The sequence below is a fragment of the Dreissena polymorpha genome, chromosome 4, assembly GCF_020536995.1.
Source record: "Dreissena polymorpha isolate Duluth1 chromosome 4, UMN_Dpol_1.0, whole genome shotgun sequence".
NCBI lineage: Eukaryota > Metazoa > Mollusca > Bivalvia > Myida > Dreissenidae > Dreissena > Dreissena polymorpha.
Window position 1 is genome coordinate 118,720,333 of NC_068358.1, and position 25,651 is coordinate 118,745,983.

The window sequence follows — 25,651 nt, forward strand, 5'->3', positions numbered from 1 at the left end:
ACGTTGCAAAAGTTACATACTTTCTGGATAGAGAACGAATGCGGAAGTCGTCAATGGAGTTCAAATGGAGCCCGTATGAAATCTCGGAACAATTTTCCAGCGAGATGATAAAGACTATCAGAGATTGATAGCAGTCATAAAGAAGGCTAGTGAGAATAACAATCAGACTGTGCTGATGGTGGAACGATAAGAGGCTCACAGCGGACAACTGTCCATCGCCTGATTTCGTTAAAGTTACTTTCACAATTAAACATTAAATGTCTAATGGAACCATGGAAACACTCAAACTCCAACATTTAAACTCTCTCGTTTGAGAGACTGAATACATTTATATATACACTGATTGACAATGTAGACGAGTGCTTTATTTTTCTTATATATGACAATATGAGATATACGATTATACGTAAGTTTACGAAACACGACCAAGTGTGGTTAGACTATTACAATTATTGAATATGACCATAAAATCTGCCAATATATAGCTTGCAACTTTCTGTATTAAATCATTTAAACTTAGATCCGATAATATAAGATTTATGAGGGATTACGTTTCTTTTCCAAATTGATATTGTGTTTAAAAAAAATTGTACACAATTTTTTAATCAATTTCTGATGGTCAAACCATTACTCAACGTTTTTAAAACACAGCGAGCCTTCTTCAACAATCCGGCCATTCTCTGTACGTATGACTCAAAGTCATAAATGTGTAAACAGCATAAACATTTAATGAAATTATTTTTATTGTGGCGTATCTGTATTAATGATTGTCTTCTTGCTTGAATGCATTTCACTATTAGCTGTAACGGTATATGCTTAAGTCGAAAATACACTTTACGTTATGTTCATGTTGACGCATTCTTCCTACCTAGCCAAACACTGAAAAAAATCAACTTTACTTTACTTTAAACATATTGTATTTACAAGTAATGACATTTTACAAATATATATATTGGAAAAGAGGTTAGACCTGAAGTTCTTCAACATTATCGGGGGTCTTTCCCTTGCCATAGTTTTAACATGTTGTAATGGTGACAGACTTACATAAAATATTGATCATGTCATTTACACAGTATACGATTGAGAACATAAATCTCAATAATTATATTTATCATATGAAAATTTAACAGGAACTCTTGTGGAAACACGTCGACCCATGTATTCAAAAATCAGCAATATTCGTACACTTCTTTTTTACCATTTGTGACATCATCAGGTATGGAAAGGACTAATTCATATTCGACATATATACATATTTAATATGGAATCGGATGCTGAAGAAATCATGAACATGTATGCTAGACATTACCGTCGTCGAATGAAACTGATTGATTAATTGTCAGAATAAATGAGTTTGTGACCTGTGACCTGATGCTGGTCTGTTTTCAAACAGATGTTACCAATTTTTGTAAATACATAACCCGCGCATGATTAATTTTTATAACTGATGCATCATTTAGGTTAACCTCCCCCTTGTTAACAGTTCTATTTTGAATATAATATTGTTTGTATGTATGTCCATGTGTAGATAAATAGTCAATCGCCTCACTGAGGTTTGATTTGGTCTGATTAAATTTCTTTTCGGGAGTCCTTCTATGGATGTACACTGCTACGGGTAGTTAAAGGTTATTTGCTTAATTGTGCCACAATCTGTGAATGGGTCGATTAAAACATATTTTAATTTATATTAAACACAATCATTCAAAAGTTCAGTTATGGTGGAAACGCGGTTTTGCACAACAGAAGACACAAGTATAGTTCTGGAATGCGTTTACCCTTGAATGCAGTGTTTACTGTAAGCATGTTAGGATTTGTTGCACAACATTGAGTTTGAAATTGTGAGTTTCTAAATTGGTGTTTTCTAACCTTGTCAGATACAGTTGGTTTTAACCTATTGGTAAGGCAAATCGGTCCTTTTGAAATTTTACCTATTATACTCTATTTTTATTTCTAACCAACAATTTGTTCATAATGAACAATGAATACGTTCTTTAAAACGTTTAAGTGGCATTTACTGCGATGTATTCCGATTGCAACTTGTTGTAAACCAATGTGCAATATGTTTTCGCTATGTGTATTTGTTCACAGCTCGCTTCACCTAAACGTCAATCGTTTGCAGGCCGTCGTAAAACTGAATCATATAATATGCCTCATATGCGCAGATGTTAACAAAAAGACCGAATATAAACGCTAAGAAGAAATATTGATGCTTAATTTTGTGTAATGTTTAGATAAACAAATATGATTGTTATCCACAGGGAAAAGTCTCGGTTTTTTACTATATGCTATATATACTAACAAGGGATACAACTAGCCACAATTTCAAAAATACAAATACAAATTTTATTTCAAGTCGGTTTGTACATAACAAGTATAACATTAGCGATGTATCGCTATTGACCGACATAATATAACAACATACATATAACAAATATACAGTTGAGCATTACATGAAATTTACATTATATAAACAAACAGTATCGTCCTTGAGTTGAGATCAATTATAATAAATAAATAAATTAATTAACCTGAATACAATGAACATGATTATTTTAACATGTTAAAAACGAAAGAACTATGGCATGTGATATACAATTATAATATTTAGACAGTTAAGATCATAGCATTATTAAAAATAAATTAAATATAACTTATAAGAATAAAAATTGTGCTGTAGTTGCTGATCTTGACCTTGGTCTAAGAGCAGCTATAAGAAAAAAAATAAAAAAAATAAAAAATAAATAAGGTAAAAGTCTGACAATGAATATGGACACTAAAGTGTGACAGATAAAAAGAAAACAATTATCCCCCAAATCAGATTTGAAAGAAATGTTCAGCAGCTACTTCACAAAAACACAAGCATAATGAGTTATTTCAAATGGTACATAAAGCTATATTCAAAATCTGATGAAAAGAAAGTACACGGGGCAACTGCCATTAATATGTAACAAACAAAAATTTCATGCACAAAATAATATAACATGCTGAAAATAGCAACTGAAAATCTGATGAAAAGAACGTACACTGGGCAACTGCCATTAATATGTAACATACAAAAATTTCATGCACAACATAATATAACTTGCTGAAAATAGCAACTGAGGGTTAAACTGGAAAAAGCAAATAACAAGAACATATAATACAAGCCATACTAGGTACAACAGCAAGAACATCTGCAATCCTCTTCGTCCCACGAGCCTATCAGACTTCCGAACTGGTTAAGTCCCGTCACATCCCTGAAGTGCTGGGGTAACGAGTTCCAGAGCCTGGGGGCTGCGGAACGGAAAGACCTAAGACCATAACTGGTACTTCTTACCCGTGGGATTTCAGCTGTATTAGTGTACCTAAAAGAGTAAGAGTTATTTTTAATTTTAATAAGATCATGAAGATATGTTGGTGTCTGTTTATTAATTATCTTGTAGGTTTCAATAGCCATTTGTCTTAGTCTTCTTATTTTTAAGCTTGGCAGTTTTGATTTGCTAAGCAACCCTTCATAATCAGACTTATAGTCATTATAAATAAACCTTAGAGCTCTTTTCTGTATGTTTTCTATTTTTTGAGTTTTTATTTCTCCACAGAAATGCCATGTTAATGGGCAGAAATTGAAGTTTGAGAGAATGAATGAGTAATATATATTAAGTTTGCCAAGTTTACAAAGATTCCTACCTATACGCTTTAGAACATTTAATTGTCTGGATGCCTTTTTACATAAGTTGGAAATGTGTTTGTCAAAATTTAGTTTAAAATCTAATGTAACCCCTAGTAAGAGAACCTCATCCTCACAGTTTATTTTGTTTTCTGACAAGTCAAAAGAGATATTAGCTTTGTGAGTTTTAGACCTTATTGCGATTGCCTGAAATTTATCAGGATTAGCTTGCATTTTATTGTCTGAGAACCATTTTATTAAGGATAAACTGTCATTTTCTAAGGTAGATTTAACTATATCTAGATTATGATGTGCAAAAGATAAGGTATTATCATCAGCATAATTGTACAGATTACTCTCTTGAACAAAATGAAAAATGTCATTGATGAATATATTAAAAAGGACGGGACCTAATATTGAGCCTTGGGGTACACCTTTATAAATTTCTTGAAAGTCACTTTTAAATTGACCTATTTTAATACATTGTTTTCTTTCACTCAAGTAACTATTGATTAATTGTAAAGATTTTTCAGATACACCATAATACTTTAGTTTTAGGGAGAGGAGATCATGAGGCAGACAGTCGGAACGCTTTGGACAGGTCCATTAAAACTGAGGCAACATATTTGTTTTCATCTAACGCCCTTTTCCAGTCTTCGATTATTTTCAGTAAAGTTGTCTGGCAGCCATATCCAGGTCTAAATGCAGATAGATAAGTATTGAAATGCTGGTAAAAAAATTTAGTTAGTTGAGTATTTATAGCCCTTTCAAAGATTTTTGATATTGTGGGAAGGATGCTGACCGGGCGATAGTTTCCTTTTTCAAGTGTACTATTTTTCTTGTGTAAAGGTGTTACTTGAGCTATTTTTAATTTATCTGGAAATACTGAGTTTTCAAAGGATTTATTAATTAGGGATGTAATACTTGTTGATATAGTATCTTTTGAGAGTTTAAGTAATTTTGGTGATATACCATCAGCACCAGTGGCTTTTTTACAATTCAAATTATCAATTTGTTTCTTGACAAAAGAATCCTGTACGGGTTGAAAACTTAATTCAGATTCAATAGTGTTTGTTGATTTAATTGAGACTATGCTGGGATGGTGTTCATCTACTGATACTGAGTTATTTCCAATATTTTGAGCCACATTAACAAAAAAATCATTGAATATGTTACATACTTCCTGTTGATCAGTAATAATTTTATTATGTTCACAGTCAACATAGGTTTGCAACAATTATTTTTCTGAATTTCACCCATGAAAAAACATTAAGACCTATGATTGCGTGTGATTTCCGATGGTATTTGAAAAGACATTGAGTTATTTCGCAGGCGTATTACTTTATCTTACCATTAACTATGATTTCATCTGGTTTTAAAACATATTGTTTTCTCATTTATTTTGCACAGCTACAATCAACATTGTTGTAAAAACCGCCACCGAACAATATTGCTTCCCGGCTTTACGTATGACAACTATATACAAAGTCGGGTATAGGAGATCATTGTAAACAACGATAACAACTTAGGCCAACTGTTAAAAAGTTTACTGAAGTTGAAGGGAAATTATTAAAAATATTAAGTTTAAATCAATAAGTCATGAATAACACGCACACGATCTGTTCACAAGGCTGCTACTTTGTAAGTTCATATGGTATAAATGATACTATTGCCGCCGATCTATGTTTTTCAGGGGTATAATTTGTTTGCCTTGTGTTGCAAACCCGTGTCGATTTTGATAGCTTTTGCCTTTTTTGCAAAATGTCAGTCTTTTTATGAAAATCATCAAATATTAAGTTACAGTTCTATTTTTTTTCGGTGATTGAAATAACATTAAGGCCAGAATTTTTTAATAAAATGATTTTCGGACCCGCCGACTCCAATTTTTGACGAAACCAAAAAAATTAAAAATCTTTTTTTTTCGGATGCCAAAAGGTGGCTTTTAAACAGGAAACGCTTGCCAGGTTTTAGAAAAAGTTCAAATGTGTTATAAATCGTCATAGTAAACCCAGTTTTAATTACCAACATTATACGTGAACGTCCTCCTTCATCGTGTACATGTGTTGGAATTTACCAACAGCTATGCCATCATTGTTTGTGCAAGAAGTTGAAGAACGCTACAACGCTTTCATCAGCAACGTCTGCTAATTTCTCAATAATTATGCAACCGTCAAATGAAATCCTGAATGGAGTCGATTTGTAAGTAAATATTTTGTTATTTCTTTACAATTTTAGAAAATTGATAATATTAAAATGACCAAAATATATTATGAAAGTAATATGAAAAGAACGATTTTAATTTAACAGGTGCTCGCAATGCGAAACCCATTTACGCCTATCAACTTTAAACATTCCATATTTTACGCACAACTACGGTCATATTTTAGAGAATACAATTTTATGTGTTGTTTAATGTAGTTGTAGTGACAAATTTGTGCATATAATATGTGTTTTTTCGTTATTTTCAATGGGTATGAAACTTCCACTTTGTTCCGAACTGGTTCGTACCAAAAGTTCAAAAATCGCAAAACAGTTTTTAAAACGATTTCAAACCATGAATGTCCAAATAAAATAGTCAAGTTTATGGGGGTTATTATTAACAGCTCCTTTATGACATTGAACTATCAATTATGTTATCCTGGGATAAGCTGTCACGAAGTTCAATAATTATAACGATTATAAGGGACGCTATTTCTTTTATCAATACCATGACAAAAACACATGTTAACTTGTTTCAACAGGCATTTGTGTTTAACAGTTTCATTATTAAAATGTTCTGGGAACAATATATTTTAATTAAGATACCAACTCTTTCTGAAATCAAAAGTAGGTCCTTCACTTGATGTACTATATTTCGGACATATGTAAAGATAGTGACATTTATGTGTTGATTTGTTGTATATAGTTTGTACAAATATGTTTTGTGTTATTTCAGACAACAAGAATGGATGGTGGAAATTATCCTGGGCCTTTCTGTCAAGAAATATATGTGAAAAAATATTCATTTAATTGAACCTGGAAATCAACCACCACAACTAACAGAAAACTTTTTAACAAAAGGTGTTGTTTTAGAATTTGTGAAATTTGATAGTAAACAGAAGTTGGTGTATATCATGTCCAAAAGACCAAATGTATAAACGTTTTAACAATTTGAATTGAGATGCTTTATTTTCTGATGTTTGATTTATTTTTCCTTCCAGATGATATATATATTGTTTGTGTGATTCTAGGGTTTAATAAATAATTCTGAAACATTTATGCAGCATACTGTTACATTATTGTTAACGTTATTATATTATGTTGATTATCTGGTTTATCAAGTGGAAAAAATGTTATTTATATAAAAATAAAGCTTTAAATATTAAGACTTATGAAGGTACTTATTGTTATTTATGTATTAACATACTTCTCAGAGTAATAAAAATATAATAAATGCCATTATTCATTAATGTAGTAAGGTTCCTTAAGTGATTGTCCTTATTAAGTTTGAATTACTGGTGGTTTTCACACCGCGATAAAGTGGCGACAACTTTTTTGGGGCCAGTGAAACCCCTGAAAAGCGTTTTATTATGCTATTTGTATTTGTCTGCGGTATTGATTTTTACTGGACAATAAACTTTTAATGTTTCTTTTAAACCACAATTGCTTATTGGCTGTTTGTTGAGATAAAGTATTTTTAATGCAACATATGAATTCCTTGTGTACAAAAAACCATAAAAAAATCACCAAAAAGTTTTTTATAGACAAGTGAAAAAATTGCGTAACTTTTGAACTAGTTAAGATATTTTTTAAATTCAAACTAATTTAATAACTGCACTTCAAGACCTACAGTCTGATTATGATCATTTTGCACATCAACATGTTTGAAAAAAAATCACTCTGGTTGCTTAGTAAAAAAAACTTCATACCATAACATTTTTAAAATGAGTGCATAATTGGTCACCCATCTTTTTTTTTCCGTCCTCCTACCCGACACTTTTAGAAAAAAAATCAGAAAATCATTTTAATAAAATTTTTAGGCCAAACAAAGAAAAAACATCTTTTTTGTTATTTTAATTGCTTTTATTGGAAAGTTGAAAAAACTAGTTGTATCCCTAGTTAGTATATATAGTATATAGTAAAAAAATCGAGACTTTTCCCTGTGTTGTTATCTAGCTAAAGAAACTTAATCCTACAGTTTATATAGTATTGCAGTGCCCCAGCTAGGATTTGAAAAGGGCAGGGGGGGCTTTTTTGTCAAAAAGGCACTTTGGACACGCAGTATTTTGTCAAAAGGGCACTTTCGAGCGCAAGGGCGTTTCTGGAATACTTCCTCTACTGTTAATATTTATGTTATTAATAATTGTTAGAATATATTATTTCCATTATTATTAAACAATTCAAATATTATGTCTACATTGAGGAAAAAATTAATTACAATGTATTGTAATAAGAGATTTATTAATCATCGTTTGTAAAAAAAAAATATATATGTACATATTTTTTTTTTAAAGGGCAGGGGGGGGGGCCTGGGAAGGGCAGGGCAGAGGTTCGGGAGGATTTAGGCCTAGCTGGAGCACTGTATTGACATACCTGTATGCTGAAGCCAACCCAGTATCGAAAGTCAACCATTGCAGAGTCGTAACATATTTATGTCACGCTATAAATCAAAGAAAGCTCATTTTTAGCTTGGCTGTTTTCGGAAAAACCCCGAGGTATAGTCATAGCCAGCTCGTCGTGTCAGTCGTCGTCCGCGTCATGCTAAAACCTTAACATGTTTCATGGTTTTAACATAATGGCTCTAAAATCAAAGTGATTCAACCTACAACTTTAAAACTTCATATGAAGCTGCATCTTGATGAGTTCTACATGCCACACCCATTTTTTGGTCACTAGGTCAAAGGTTAAGGTCACTGTGACCTCTAAAATAAAAAATAAAATCTGACAAGCTTTCATCTATTCAAAACTGCACCCGCAGCCGAGCGTGGCACCCGTTATGCTGTGCTCTTGTCTTGGATACACTTCTACATTATATTGGTGAATGAATATAAATTACTGCATCGGGGAATATTTAAAGGTTAAAATGTTTCAAATGCATCTTACTATAGATGCAAATAACTCTCATCAGTCTAAAAATCACAATTTTGACACCATTGTCACTTTGTCACGTGACAAGTTTTCATTTGGATACTTTCGGATCGACCTTGACATTTTTTACTGAATTGTAATCATTACTTTCGTTTTCTGAAATCTATTATTTGTGATTAACAACTGACGTCTTGTGGATTATAAGACTGATTTCAGTTTGTATTTACACTTGAATTTGTTAACAAAAGAAGCCCGAATAATTTAAAATACCAGAAAATGTCATTCTGAATTTGAAAACACTTGAGCACATGGTATGTTACTGAAATTAGAAATAACTCCATAATTATGACTGTGAAATCTTGTGAGATTTTCATTTCAAGAATGTCTGTCGCATCGCTGTTTTTCTCTATATGTTAGAGCAGAAAGTATTAATTTCAAATGTTTAAGATAGTATTTTGTGAAAGAATATATCAGTAAAGTGTGAAAGATGTCAATATTTCCAATCAAGTGGTTGATTTGGGTCAATAACTGCATTTAAAAGCTGTTTTGGACCGGTCTTTGTTAACTGTCAACTTTTTGGGAGTTTCTGGTTGACTTACCTAATGGGTTTGGTAAAGTCGCACCAGTCAAAAATCATAAAAAGCGACATTTAAAGTTATGGTAGCCAGAACTAATTGTTATCATGTGTATCTGTTGTATCGGCTCTCTTAATGAAAATCTCTAAATATTTAAAGTGAAAAGATTGAAAACCATACTTGTTAAATACGTCAATCTACATGTATTGTTTAATGTGTATTCTTGGACTAAACAACAAACATTGCATTTCAATCCTTTAATATTTTGCCAAAATACTGGGGAGACTTATAGTTGCAATAATTTAACTCTCCGCTGTTTAACCCAAAGGTTTGCTGAGAGTTGCAATGCGCCATCTATTTTCCCAAGGTGCTAAATTGTATCACCACAGGAAAGGCTTAGGAACATTGATACTGCAAAAACTTATCAACGTTTACCTGTTTAACAAACTCATGCAAGTAGTACCATTAAAGCAAGAAGAAATTATTGCTTTTTATTAGTCCCCTACCGGTTTCACCGGAGGGGACTTATGGTTTGCGCTCCGTCTGTCTGTCACACTTTTCTGGATCCTGCGATAACTTTAAAAGTTCTTAATATTTCTTCATGAAACTTGGAACATGGGTAGATGTCAATATGGGCATTATGCACGTCATTTCATTTCGTTCCTACATCAAAAATTCTGGTTGCTATGGCAACAAATAGACTAGATAATACTGCTGAAATTGTGGTTTTCTGGATCCTGCAATAACTTATAAAGTTCTTAATATTTTTTCATGAAACTTGAAACATGGATAGATGGCAATATGGAAATTATGCACGTCATTTCATTTTGTTCCTGTGTCAAAAATTCTGGTTGCTATGGCAACAAATATATATATAAAAATCTGAAAATGGTGGAATTTCTGACAATGGTGGAGCCGGTAGGGGACACAGGTATTTGGCGCATGGCCAAGTCACTTTTACACTATCCATATGTCATAAAACAACTTTTTTCATTTAAACAAAAAATCAAAAAAATCTGATATAATATATATCATATCAGAAAAAAAAATTCAGATTTTTATTTGTCAAAATGATAAAAAATGTTGTTTTATGACGAATTGATAGTTTTAAAGTGACTTTTGGTAGGGGACTTGTATTTCTTCACAATAGTCTTGTTTACTTTGTTATTCTTTCTTACACTTTATCAATCATATTGGGAACTGTTGTTCTGTTGCCAAAAAAAGTGTCGCTAATCTATCGCTTAGCCTTAGGTCGCAGTACAAAAATCTTTTGCTCATCGTGATATTTGATTAGCCTCAGTCAAAGTTTGTGAAGTTTATTCATTGCTTTCCTTAATTGGTGATGAACGACGTCTGTTAAGTGATTTGCACGAAATCTTTGCGCAAAACTGCAATTGTGTTTATGAAGGGGTGCATATGGACTGCCAGAGCCGCCATAGCAAAAATTATCAAAGGGTCTGGGAGTACATTTATATGGCCTAGGGGAGAGTAAGCTTCATGTAGTAATCACCGTTTCTCATAATATTAATCCTTCTGATTGGTTGCTAAGGTTTGTTACTATGCGCATATTATTTTTCTATAAATAGTTTCCAAATGGAAAAAATGAAACACTTGTTCATGTTTCTTTAAAAAAAATATTTTTTTTTTATTTAATAAATAACAATTTATACAACATTTGATAGACCTACGTGTGCTAATAAACCAAAAACAAACTAACACAATTATGTGTAATCATAATATCAGCCTGTTATAAACATTACCTAAACATGACCTATTTTCAGATGAAAAGCGGAAATCATGAGAAAGATTGTTGCAATAGTAATTAATAAACAGCAAATAAATAAAAACTTCTTAAAATGGAAAAACAGCACTTCTTGAGGGGGTTTTGTCCAAGGCACGATACAATGAGGAGGGCCAATACTATGAGAATAAGGGATAGTGTTTAATCTGGCTATTAGAACCTTTTTTTTCGGATATGAAGTAGTTACAAAATGATAATGTCAAGAAAAACACTTAACAAATATTAAAGATAGTTTCAATATTTACACACTTATATTATGTGTCCAAACCTTCTAATTGGTTTGGTAGCTTAAGTTGCTCACTTAAAATAACCTTTAAGAAATGCACAACAATAATTATTGTATATTTACAATTTTTTCAAGTTGTTATTAATTTGCTGTTTATGAACAATTACTTTAACCCTTTCCTACTTTGATACGTATTTTGATGCATTGGAAGTGCCTCATAAAGTAAATTTAATGAAAGACCTTTCTTACTAGATTCGAGTTTTAAAGGCTTCATTTCCAACCCTTAGATACTGATGAGCAGTTACTTGCAGGCTGTTCTGGTTTAATGCCGTTTGCACATAGCCATTTTCCCTTTGCTTCTGAGTGGGAAAGGGTTAACAAGAGTTCCTGATTTTATGCATGATTCCCAGTTTTTAATATGAAAGAACTGTAAAGAAGGTCATGTTTACTCTTAGAATAGAGTTTTGTTGTGACTACAGGTATTTTATTTAAAATTAAGTTAAATATGGGTTTAAAAGCCTTTTCTAAATTCAATAAGAGAGCCGGAGCGACTGATACACTTGCTGATCGCTTTGAAAAATCCCTGAACAATGGTAGAAACATACTCAAAAAGTTACGCAAAATATATTTAAACATTTCAGGAAATACTATGCTAACATGGTTGTTGTCAGATATTTTTGTTTTCATATTAGTTATTTTTCATATTTATGATAATATTCTGTAAAATGGCTTCTATATTATCCTAGCATATAAAAACATGTTGAGACAGGTTTTGTTCAAAGAAAATTTTGTTTCATGATATTTTACGACACTGGATTGTGGGTGGGAATAAAACTATGTACTTACAGTAGTACCCGAGCCGACAATGACCAATTGAGTCATACATGTACTTAATTATGCCCCCCTTCGAAGAAGAGGGGGTATATTGCTTTGCACATGTCGGTCGGTCGGTCTGTTGGTCGGTCCGTCCACCAGGTGGTTTCCGGATGATAACTTAAGAACGCTTGGGGCTAGGATCATGAAACTTCATAGGTACATTGATCATGACTTGCAGATGACCCCTATTGATTTTGAGGTCACTAGGTCAAAGGTCAAGGTCACAGTGACCCGAAATAGTAAAATGGTTTCCGGATGATAACTCAAGAACGCATACGCCTAGGATCATGAAACTTCATGGGTAGATTGATCATGACTCGCAGATGACCCCTATTGATTTTGAGGTCACTAGGTCAAAGGTCAAGATCACGGTGACCGGAAATAGTAAAATGGTTTTCAGATGATAACTCAAGAAAGCATATGCCTAGGATCATGAAACTTCATAGGTAGATTGATCATGACTCGCAGATGACCCCTATTGATTTTGAGGTCACAAGGTCAAAGGTCAAGGTCATGGTGACCCGAAATAGTAAAATGATTTTCGGATGATAACTCAAGAACGCTTTTGCCTAGGATCATGACACTTCATAGGTACATTGATCGTGACTCGCAGATGACCCCTATTGATTTTCAGGTCACTAGTTGACATTTGTTTTTGTTGTTTTTTAGCTCACCTGAGCACAATGTGCTCATGGTGAGCTTTTGTGATCGCTTTTTGTCCGTCGTCCATCGTCCGTTGTGTAGCGTCAACATTTGCCTTTACATTTGAAATTTGGTCAGAAGATTGGTATCAATGATATCTTGAATGAGTTCGAAAATGGTTATGTTTGCTTGAAAAACATGGCTGCCAAGGGGCGGGGCATTTTTCCTAATATGGCTATATTTCATGATGTTTTTTTTACAACAATACATTTTGGTGTTTGTTGAAGTTGCTATATGTACTCCTTACTACAATTGAAACTTCTTGAATGTCTTTAAGGTAATTATGTCATATCACTGACCAAGGCCTGTTACACTTACCTGTACCTGCTATTTAGCAGAATTATGCCCTTAGTTGAAAACTTTAGGATCATTATTTTAGGTTACAATAGGCAATACAAATTAAACTATTCACATGGAGAATACGGTAGTCTTGGAAGATTTGGTAAGAGCTCTTGTTTAGAAAGCTATTGCAACATATGTTTTAACACGAGTATCGATACCTGTTTGTTGTTTAATTATCCCTGCCATAGGTGGAGGGATATTGTTTTGGCCGTTGTCCGTCCGTCTTTCCGTCCGTTCTCACAAATGATACATAGTGCAACTTTTTTATGCCAAGATATACATTGTGTTTCTAAATTTCATTTTGCGACTAGTCACACAAAACATTTGGTCAAAGTTCGTCAAATTGTGTCTTGTGCAACTTTAAACCTATCCAGAGAAGTTGCACAATGTTTTTGTCCAAAGTGATGTCTATGATAAACTGTCTATGCGACGGACAAGACCATACATGTCACTTCTGTTATTGCAAGTGTCTGGCACTTTTGTGTCCGGAGCCATATCTTAAAAGTGCTTTGGTGGATTTCATTGAAACTTGGTATGAGTATATAAATTGATAACAGGGTGATGCAGGCCAAATGGCATTGTACACCATTTGTTAATAAATGAGTTAATGCCCTTTGTATCTTGAAAAAATAATTAGTTCGCGGGGGATATCAATTCAACGAATTTGCTTGTTTATCTTACATTTGATGCCCATCAATTAACTGAAAACACATTCAAAAGTATTAAATAAAAATGTAAACTCACATAATAATGTGTTCTGCTTTCAGAAAAAAATGAGACGGTTTATTGACAGAAGTAAACATTTGATGATACGTCTGTCTTTGAGAGGGTGTACAAACAGACCATTCTATCACATAGTTGTTCAGAAAAATAGATCTCCAAGGGACAAGCAGATTAAGGATCAAATTGGAACGTTTGATCCTTTGGTGAATCAATTTGGAGAAAGAATTGTTGCTCTTGACTTTGATAAATTACGATACTGGACAGGAATGAATGCAAAATGTTCCACTCCTGTGCTACAGTTGTTAGGTAAATACTTACATATAATATACAAGAATAAAAATGGAGAATCAAAGTTTATTTTTTTACAGTACTGATTGTTTACCTACTTGAAATAAATTGCTCATTTAAACAATAATTATATATACCGTGGCGTACCACAGACTACTCTGGCATTGGCTAGATATTGGAAACTCCCACTTATGTGTGGGTACAATTAAAACAATTGAAATCATATCAAAATCACTTACTGTATCAAGGGTTATTATTTTAATAAAACTTAAATCTTTGTCGAAAAAAAGGGTCAGGGCTGTTTGTATCTTGGCATTTGTTGGAGTTTTCCAAAAACCAGGAGATCTGTCTAACACCTATTAAATCACCAATCCAGTAACACCAAAAATAAAAATGTTAAAATTTATAAAGCTTTTTGAAATAAAATAATTGTGATAAGTTTCAAAGACATAAGTGCGAATAGAATTTATTATGTATGCTTTGTATAGACATAATATGATGACATTTAAAGTATTGAGGTAATGGAGCTTTAATCATTTTGATACTGAAATACATGTATAATATCTGATTATTTTTGGTCTTTTTGGACGAGGAATTATCAAAACAAGTATACCCTTTTATCATCATTTCACACTGTCCAATAATATAACATGTATATATAGGCAAAGTTAAGAGTCTACCCCATTTTTAGCTCATCTATTTTTTTTTAAAAAAATTATGAGCTATTGTCATCACCTTGGCGTCGGTGTTCGGTTAAGTTTTGCGTTTAGGTCCACTTTTCTCATAAAGAATCGATGCTATTGCATTCAAACTTGGTACACTTACTTACTATCATGAGGGGACTGGGCAGGCAAAGTCAGATAACTCTGGCTTGCATTTTGACAGAATTATGTGCCGTTTTTATACTTAAAATTTTTTAAATTTTGGTTAAGTTTTGTGATTAGGTCCATTTTATTCCTTAACTATCAAAGCTATTGCTTTCATACTTGCAACACTTACTTACTATCATAAGGGGACTGTGCAGGCAAAGTTATGTAACTCTGACTGGCATTTTGACAGAATTTTGTGCCCTTTTTATACTTAGAAAATTGAAAAATTGGTTAAGTTTTGTGTTTAGGTCCACTTTTTTCCTAAAGTATCAAAGCTACATGTATTGCTTTCATACTTGTAACACTTACTAAGTATCGTAAGGGGACTGTGCAGGCAAAGTTATGTAACTCTGACTGGCATTTTGACAGAATTATGGGCCCTTTACATGTATACTTGAAAATTTTGTAAAGTTTTGTGTTTTGGTTCACTTTACCCCTAAAGTATAATAGATATTGCTTTCATACTTGGAACACTCGCAAACTATCATAAGGGGACAGTAAAGGACAAGTTGCATAACCCTGGTTGTCATTTTTACGGAATTATGGCCCTTTTTTGACTTAGTAACTTTGAATATATTGTTACATTTTGTGTTTAGATCCACTTTACTTCTATCAAGGCTATTGCTTTCAAACATCAAATACTTGCATGCTATCATGAGGGTACTGTACCTGGCAAGTTGAATTTTACCTTGACCTTTGAATTACATTGACTCTCAAGGTCAAATTATTAAATTTTGCTAAAATTGCCATAACTTCTTTATTTATGATTAGATTCGATTGATACTTTGACAACTCTTACCTTACATACCACAATAGACTCCACCCAAACCATCCCCCACATCCTCCGAATCCCCCCCCCCTCAATTCCCCCCATTATTGTTTTGTTTAAATTAAAGATCATCTAATAAAACCCTCACACTATACCCCCCCAAACCCCCACCCCAAAAAAATAATTTTTATGCCCCCGGTAGGGTGGCATATAGCAGTTGAACTGTCCGTCAGTATGTCCGTGCGTCCGTCCGTCCGAAAAAAACTTTAACATTGGCCATTACTTTTTCACTTTTGAAGATAGCAACTTGATATTTGGCATGCATGTGTATCTCATGGAGCTGCACATTTTGAGTTGTGAAAGGTCAAGGTCATCCTTCAAGGTCAAATGTCAAATTTATGGTGTCTGTCCGTCCGAAAACTTTAACATTTGCCATAACTTTTTCAATATTGAAGATAGCAACTTGATTTTTGGCATGCATGTGTATCTCTTAGAGCTGAACATTTTGAGTGGTGAAAGGTAAAGGTCAAGGTCATCCTACAAGGTCAAATTTCAAATATATGGCGTCTGTCCGTCCGAAAACTTTAACATTGGCCATAACTTTTTTAATATTGAAGATAGCAACTTGATATTCGGCATGCATGTTTATCTCGTGAAGCTGCACATTTTGAGTGGTGGAAGTTTAAGGTCAAGGTCATTCTTCAAGGTCAAGGTCATCCTTCAAGGTCAAAGGTAAAAAAATAAAATAATTTCAAAGCGGCGTTATAATGAAGCAGCACAAATTAAGTGGTGGAAGTTCAAGGTCAAGGTCATCCTTCAAGGTCATCCTTCAAGTTCAAAGGATTTTTTTTTATATAAAACAATTCAAAGCGGCGTTATATTGAAGCTGCACATTTTGAGTGGTGTAAGTCCAATGTCAAGGTTATCCTTCAAGGTCAAGGTCATTTCAAGGTCAAAGGTCAAAAAATAAATATTTCAAAGTGGTGTTCTCATAAAGCTGCACATTTTGAGTGGTGGAAGTTCAAGTTCAAGGTCATCCTTCAAGGTCAAAAGTAAAAAAAAAAAAAAGCGGCGCAATAGGGGGCATTGTGTTTCTGACAAACACATCTCTTGTTTTTTTCAAACATGGTTAAAAAATACTAATATTTATTTTTATTATTTTATTTTTGAAATACCGTCCATTCATCCCACCCAAGAATCCCCCCCCCCCCCCAAATTTTTTTTTTTTCATTTTCATTTTTGGACGATAATGTAATAAATTACCACACCCCCACACTATACACCCCTCTCCACTCCACCCCTCCCTCCTTTGTGATTGAAATTGAGATAGGTCCCTACACCTTCAAAAAGAAAAATAGATGAGCGGTCTGCACCCGCAAGGCGGTGCTCTTGTTTTCTTTTTGTTGTACAATTCTTCATGTTTTGGTTTGTTCTAATTGAAGGATTGTCAGGATTTTACCCAATACATCCAACAACCAGACTGCAAGCTATGCGGATACAGAAGAAAGGAGAAGAAGAAAAACTTAGAAAACAATCAAATTCTGAAGAGAAGACACAAGAAGCAGCACAAGAAAAATAAAATACATTTTTCATTTTTTGTATTGTTAGCATATTAAATGTTCAGTGTTAATGCACTCTGGCTTGATTGGGTTTAATGTTTCTGTGGACATGTGATCCTTTGAAGTCTCATCGCAATTGTTATAAGATAAGTGTTTTCAGTCAATAATATGGCTTATTTAAAAAAAAATCCTTAACCATGTTCCATTTGTGGAAAATATGTCAGCTGCTGATGTACAGGCTTAACATATGAGTAGTGTGCTAAGAGGATTCATTTCAACGAAAAATGTCATAAAGCGGAAAGTGGCGTCCCTGATATGCCTGTGTGGACTACACAGGCTAATCTGGGACAACACTTTCCGCACAAGCATTATGCCCAGTTCTCTCTGAACACGACTCCTATAATACTACGGATTGTTTGTTATACCGGATCTTGCATTCAACTGTCTTATTTCTGAAATAAAATATGTGTTCAATTTCTACATCAACATTTTATTCTCGCAATCTGTAGCCAATATATGAAAATGAACAAAGAATGTTACATACAACATATAAGCAATCTTTATATGGCACCATTAATGAAAGATTGTAACAAACAACTAAACACTTATACGCTATGTCTGATAAGAAGATGTTTATAAGTCAATCAATATTTGAAAACTTTTTCCCTGCCTAGGTATCTTGAGATTGATATGATATAGGATCATTGATAATATTTTGTCTTGTTAAAATATTTGCTAAAAGAATGGTTCAGAATTAAATACTTGGTTAATTTTCATAAAGTTTGATGTTTTCATAAATGTTTACTGTATCTTTTTATGCCACCGGTAGTGTGGCAAATAGCAGTTGAACTGTCAGTCAGTCTGTCTGTCAGTCTGTGCGTCTGTCCGTAAACTTTAACATTGGCCATAACTTTTGCAATATTGAGTAGCAACTTTATATTTGGCATGCATGTGTATCTCATGAAGCTGCACATTTTGAGTGGTGAAAGGTCAAGGTCATCCTTCAAGGTCAAAAGTCATAAAATACAATCCCAGGGGATGTAATAAGCTTTAAAAGGGAGATAATTTCAAAACCTGCCAAATGATATATTGAAATTTTATTTCAAAGCGGCGCAAAAGGGGGCATTGTGTGGCTGACAAACACATCTCTTGTTCTTTAAGTCTTAATCATGTTTTATTGTGTACTATCAGAAGTTATAGACATCCAAAATAAATTGTATTGATCATTTGAGTTACCACATAATCATAAGTCAGTTTATATTAAAAAGGTATTTTTATACCCAACCAAAGGCTGTGGGATGTTTATTGGCTTTGTCTGTCAGTTCTTCTGTCTGTCACAAACTGTTCGGGGCTATATTTCAGAAACTATATAAAAAATCAACATGAAACTTCATGGGTGTATAAATAACAATGAATAGAGATGTCGTGCACAAGAACAATAACCCAGGTCCCTACACTTTCTTAAATAAGACTTATTGTCCGTTGTTTTTGTTGTATTATGTTTCAACATGAAACTTGGTGGGTGTGTAGAAATCAATGAACCAAAACCATGCACTTTCTTAGATAAGAGTTATTGTCCTTTGTTGTTTTTAGCTCCACTGGCCAGAGGCCTGCGGCGCTTATGTCATGGTCCTGTGTCCGTTGTGCGTGTGTGAGTCCCTGCGTGCGTGCGTTAACTTTTCCTTTAACATCTCCTAAACTACTGGTCCAATTCTGATGAAATTTCTCAGGAATGTTCCTGGGGTGAACCTCTTTCAAATTTGTTCAAATTATGCCCCTGGGGTAAAATTTGACCATGCCCTTGGGGGTCACAAAAATGAAAATTTGCTTATGTAAGGCCTATTTTGTGAAAACTTTCAAAATCTTCCCATCCATAACCATTGGGCCTAAGGCTATCAAATTTGGTATGTAGAGACATCTTATAGTCCTCTACCAAATATCTTCAAATTATGCCCCTGGGGTGAAATTTGACCCTGCCCAGAGGGTCACAAAATTGAACATATGCTTATATAGGGTCTATTTTGTGTAAACATTCAAAATTTTCTCATCTATAACCATTGGGCCTAGGGCTATCAAATTTGGTATGTAGAGACATCTAATAGTCCTCTACCAATTTCCTTCAAATTAAGCCCCTAGGGTCAAATTTGACCCTGCCCCGGGGTCAGTAAATTGAACATATGCTTATGTAAGGCCTGTTTTGTGAAAACTTTCAAAATCTTCCTGTCCATAACCATTGTGCCTAGGGCTATCAAATTTGGTATGTAGAGACATCTTATAGTCCTCTACCAAATATCTTCAAATTATGACCCTGGGGTCAAATTTGACCCTGCCCCGGGGGTCACAAAATTGAACATAATTATGCTTATATAGGGTCTATTTTGAGAAATCTTTAAAAAAAATCTCGTCCATAAACATTGGGCCTAGGGCTATCAAATTTTGTATGTAGAGACATCTAATAGTCCTCTACCTAATTTCTTCTAATGATGCCCCTGGGGTCAAATTTGACCCTGCCCCTGGGGTCACAAAATTGAACATATGCTTATATAAGGCCTATTTTGTGTAAACTTCAAAAATCTTTTCGTCCATAACCATTGGGCCTAGGGCTATCAAATTTGGTATGTAGTGACATCTAATAGTCCTCTACCAAATTTCTTCAAATTACGCCCCTGGGGTCAAATTTTACCCTGCCCTTGGGGTCACAAAATTAAACATATGCTTATATAGGGTCTATTTTGTGAAAACTTTCAAAATTCTCTCGTCCATAACCATTGGGCCTAGGGCTACCAAATTTGGTATGTAGTGATATATTATAGTTCTCTACCAAGTTTTTTCAAATTATGCCCCTGGGGTCAAGTTTGACCCTGCCCCGAGGGTCACAAAATTGAACATATGCTTATATAAGGCCTATTTTGTGAAAACTTTAAAAACCTTCCTGTCCATAACTGTACGGCATAGGGCTACCAAATTTGAATTGTAGTGACATGTAATAGTTCTCTTTTTAGTTTGTTCAAATTATGCCCCTGGGGTCAAATTTGAAACTGCCCTGCGGGTCACAAAAATGAATATATGCTTATAAAGGTCTTATTTTTTGAAAACTTTAAAAATCTTATTGTCCATAAACATTGGGCCTAGGGCTACAAAATTTAGTATGTTGTGACATATTATAGTTCTCTACCAAGTTTATGCAAATTATGCCCCTGGGGTCAAATTTGACCCTGCCCCGGGGGATCACAAAATTGAACATTTGATTATATAAGGCCTATCCTTTGAAAACTTTAAAAATCTCTTGTCCTTAACCATCAGGCCTAGGCTTATCAAATCGGTATGTAGTGACATATAATAGTCCTCTACCAAATTTGTTCAAATTTTATCCCTGGGGTCAAATTTGACCCTGTCCCGGGGGGTCACAAAATTGAACATAAGCTTATATAAGGCCTATTTTGTGAAAACTTCAAAACTCTTTATGTCCATAACCATCCGGCCTAGGGTTATCAAGTTTCGTATGTAGTGACATCTTATAGTCTTCTACCAAATTTGTTCAAATTTTATCCCTGGGGTCAAATTTGAACCTGCCCCGGGGGTCACAAAATTGAACATATGCTTATATAATGCCTATTTTGTGAAAACTTAAAAAAAATTCTTGTCCATAACCATAAGGCCTAGGGCTACACAATTTGGTATGTAGTGACATTGTATAGTCCTCTACTTAGTTTGATCAAATTATGCCCCAGGAGTCAAATTTGACCCTGCCCTGGGGGCCACAAAATCGATTATATGCTTATATAGTGCCTATTTTGTGAAAACTTTAAAAATCTTTCTGTCCTTAACCATACGGCATAGGGCTACCAAATTTAGTATGTAGTGATATCTTATAGTTCTCTACCAAGTTTGTTCAAATTATGCCACTTGGGTCAAATTTGATCCTGCCCGGGGGGTCACAAATCTGAACATACGCTTATATGGGGCCTATTTTGTAAAAACTTTAAAAATCTTCTGTCCATAACCATTGGGCCTAGGGCTACCAAATTTGGTATGTAGTGACATCTTTAAAAATCTTCTTGTTGAAAACCATTCAGATTATGGCTACCAAATTTGGTATGCAGTAACATCTTATAGTCCTCTACCAAGTTTGTTCAAATTATGCCCTTTGGGTCAAATTTGACCCTGACCCACGGGTCACAAAATTGAAAATTATATACGCTTATATCTTTCTTATTTTGTGAAAACTTATAATATTCTTGTCCTTAACTCTAGACCTAGGGCTACCATATTTTGTATGTACATGTAGTGAGATATAGTAGTCCTCTACAAAATTTGCTCAAATTATGCCCCTGGGGTTAAATTTGACCCAGCCCAGGGGGTCACAAAAGTGTACATGTGCTGGAAAAGGGCCTATATTTAAGTATTTGCACATGCTGAGAATATTTGTTTCAGCCTTTTTTTCAGCAGTGGAGCGATATTGGGCCATCATGGCCCTCTTGTTCAAATTTGTATGATGTAACTTTTCTGGGATTTATCTTAGATAGACACGGTTTCAACATGAAACTTTCTTGAAGCATAGATATCAATGAGGAGAATTGCAATGTTTACAACAGTTACACCACAATTAATTATTATTTTTAGGTTTATACATTATATGAAAGAATTTTGCACCCATCCTTAAACACAATTTATTTTGAGGGGGGATATCAATTCAATGAATTTACTTGTATAAAAATTTGGATTGAATTCATTGACAATTTTACTTCAAGTTGTGCAATAACAAGAAAAAATCATACCTGATTTGGCACTAACAAATCAACAGAACTGTGTTTGTAATTATGCAATATGTCGCAGCAGTTGTTTCTCTTAGAACGATGTAGCTCAGGGCTTAAAAATCGTATTCAAAATCAACCCACAAATACTCAAAATATGTATCTTTAATGCCACGCTTTTAACGGCTTTATTCCATTACACTTTAAAAGTTGACATTCAAGCTTGCGAAACAGCTTTTTTTGCTTCAAAAGTGCAATTGTCGGGAAAAGAAGGTGTAAGCACAGTACATAGATATACTGCGTCTTTGTCAATAATTGACAGCGTAGTAATTGACCACGATAACAAAATATTGATTACCGGTATAGTTTGCTCTCCGCAAACCATTCTATTGAGCATGTTGTCGCCGCATTTGCATTTCCTTCCATCAAACATTTTTGTCCTTGGTATTTGCTTAGTATAAGGAGTTGCTGTCTGGATTTCAAAGGTCCGATTACAAACTTTATCTAAAATGTGCGTTGTCCATATAACTGATTTTATTCTATGATTTTTAGCTCACCTTAATGCTCAGGTGAGCTTTTGTGACCGGTCTTTGTCCGTCTTCCGTCCGTCCGTCGTCCACATTTGGTGTATAAACACTAGAGGCCACATTTCATGTCCGATCTTCATGAAACTTAGTCAGAAGGTTTGTCCCAATGATATCTCGATCAAGTTCGAAACTGGGTCATGCTGGGTCAAAAACTAGGTCACTAGGGCAAAAAAAGAAAAACCTTGTAAACACTATAAGTGGCATTTCATGCCCAATCTTCATGTAACTTTGTCAAAATGTTTGCCTTAATGATATGTTGGTCGAGTTCAAAAGTGGTTCCGGTCCGTTGAAAAACATGGCCGCCAGTGGGCGGGGCAGTTTTCCTTATTTGGCTATAGAGAAACCTTGTAAACACTCTAGAAGTCACAATTTTTGCCCAATCATCATGAAAGTTGGTCAAACATTGGTTTAATTGATATTTCGGACGAGTTTGAAAATGGTCCAGATCGGTAAAAAAACATGGCCGCCAGTGGGCGGGGCATTTTTCTCTATATGTATATATTGAAAACATGTTTACACTTTAGAAGACACATTTTTGGCCCAATTTTCATGAAATTTGGTCAGAACATTTGTTTCCTTGATATGAGAGTTGAGTGTGAAAATGGTTCCGGTCAGTTGAATAACATGGCTGCCCGGGGGGTGGGGCAGTTTTCCTTATTCGCCTATAGAGAAACCTTGTAAATACTCTAGAAGTCACATTTTTTGCCCAATCATCATGAAAGTTGGTCAAAACATTGTTTTTTTTTATTGATATCTGGGATGAGTTCGAAAATGGTCCAGATTGGTGGAAAAACATGGCCGCCAGTGGGTGGGGCATTTTTCTCTATATGTATATAGTGAAAACATGTGAACACTCTAGAAGTCACATTTTTGCCCAATTTTCATGAAATTTGGTCAGAACATTTGTTTCTTTGATATGAGAGTTGAGTTCGAAAATGGTTCCGGGCTGTTGAATAACATGGCTGCCGGGGGGGGCAGTTTTCCTTATTTGGCTTTAGAGAAACCTTATAAACACTCTAGAAGTCACAATTTTTGCCCAATCATCATGAAAAGAAAAAACATGTCCGCCAGTGGGCGGGGCATTTTTCTCTATATGTATATAGTGAAAACATGTGAACACTCGAGAAGTCACATTATTGGCCCAGTTTTTATGTAATTTGGTCAGAACATTTGTTTCCTTGATATGAGAGTTGAGTTCGAAAATGGTTCCGGTCAGTTGAAAAAAATGGCTGCCGGGGGGTGGGGCAGTTTTCCTTATTCGGCTATAGAGAAACCTTAAAAACACTCTAGAAGTCACAATTTTTGCCCAATCATAATGAAAATTGGTCAGAACATTGGTTTTATTAGCTCCACTGGCCAAAGGCCAGCGGGGCTTATGTCATGGTCCTGTGTCTGTCGTGTGTGCGTCCGTGCGTGCGTCCGTGCGTGCGTTTACTTTTTCTTTAAACATCTTCTTGTCCTAAACTTCTCGTCCAAATCTGATAAAATTTCTCAGGAATGTTCCTGTGGTGAACCTCTTTCAAATTTGTTCAAATTATGTCCCGGGGGGTCAAAAAATTGAAAATTTGCTTATATAAGGCCTATTTTGTGCAAACTTTATAAATCTTCTTGTCCATAACCATTAGGCCTAGGGCTACCAAATTTGGTATGTAGTGACATCTTATAGTCCTCTACCAAGTTTGTTCAAATTATGCCCCGTGGGTCAAATTTGACCCTGCCCCGGGGGGTTAAAAAATTGAAAATTTGCTTATATAAGGCCTATTTTGTGCAAACTTTAAAAATCTTCTTGTCCATAACCATTGGGCCTAGGGCTACCAAATTTGCTATGTAGTGACATCTTATAGTCCTCTACCAAGTTTGTTCAAATTATGCCCCAGGGGTTAAATTTTACCCTGCCCCGGGGGGTCAAAACATTGAAAATTTGCTTATATAAGGCCTATTTGTGCAAACTTTAAAAATCTTCCTGTCCATAACCGTATGGCATAGGGCTACAAAATTTGGTATGTAGTGACATCTTATTGTCCTCTACCAAGTTTGTTCAAATTATGCCCCTGGGGTCAAATTTGACCCTGCCCCGGGGGGTCAAAACATTGAAAATTTGCTTATATAAGGCCTATTTGTGCAAACTTTAAAAATCTTCTTGTCCATAACCGTATGGCATAGGGCTACAAAATTTGGTATGTAGTGACATCTTATTGTCCTCTACCAAGTTTGTTCAAATTATGCCCCTGGGGTCAAATTTGACCCTGCCCCGGGGGGTTAAAAAATTGAAAATTTGCTTATATAAGGCCTATTTTGTGCAAGCTTTAAAAATCTTCTTGTCCATAACCATTGGGCCTAGGGCTACCAAATTTGGTATGTAGTGACATCTTATAGTCCTCTACCAAGTTTGTTCAAATTATGCCCCTGGTGTCAAATTTGACCCTGCCATGGGGGGTTAAAAAATTGAAAATTTGCTTATATAAGGCCTATTTTGTACAAACTTTAAAAATCTTCTTTTCCATAACCATTGGGCCTAGGGCTACCAAATTTGCTATGTAGTGACATCTTATAGTCCTCTACCAAGTTTGTTCAAATTATGCCCCTGGGGTCAAATTTGACCCTGCCCCAGGGGGTTAAAAAAATAGAAAATTTGCTTATATAAGGCCTATTTTGTGCAAACTTTAAAAATCTTCTCGTCCATAACCATTGGGCCTAGGGCTACCAAATTTTGTATGTAGTGACATCTTATTGTCCTCTATCAAGTTTGTTCAAATTATGCCCCTAGGGTCTAATTTGACCCTGCCCCGGGAGGTAAAAAAATTTAACATTTGCTTATATAAGGCCTATTTTGTGTAAACTTTAAAAATCTTCTAGTCCATAACCAT

General features: G+C 34.6%; 1 protein-coding gene across 2 annotated transcripts; it reads left to right on the forward strand.

Moving 5' to 3' along the window:
* Nucleotides 1-1,750: 1,750 nt before the first annotated feature.
* Nucleotides 1,751-18,736, forward strand: LOC127880158 (28S ribosomal protein S16, mitochondrial-like). Of its 2 annotated transcripts, none has more exons than XM_052427392.1 (3): nucleotides 1,751-1,795; nucleotides 14,003-14,264; nucleotides 17,327-18,736. In XM_052427392.1, exons 1-3 carry the CDS (start codon nucleotides 1,766-1,768, stop codon nucleotides 17,461-17,463), a joined length of 429 nt encoding a protein of 142 aa, XP_052283352.1. In that variant the 5' UTR covers nucleotides 1,751-1,765; the 3' UTR covers nucleotides 17,464-18,736. The 2 variants fall into 2 exon arrangements, with proteins under 2 accessions (XP_052283352.1, XP_052283351.1); XM_052427391.1 differs by lacking the exon at nucleotides 1,751-1,795 and adding an exon at nucleotides 13,291-13,335.
* The last annotated feature ends 6,915 nt before the right edge of the window (nucleotides 18,737-25,651 follow it).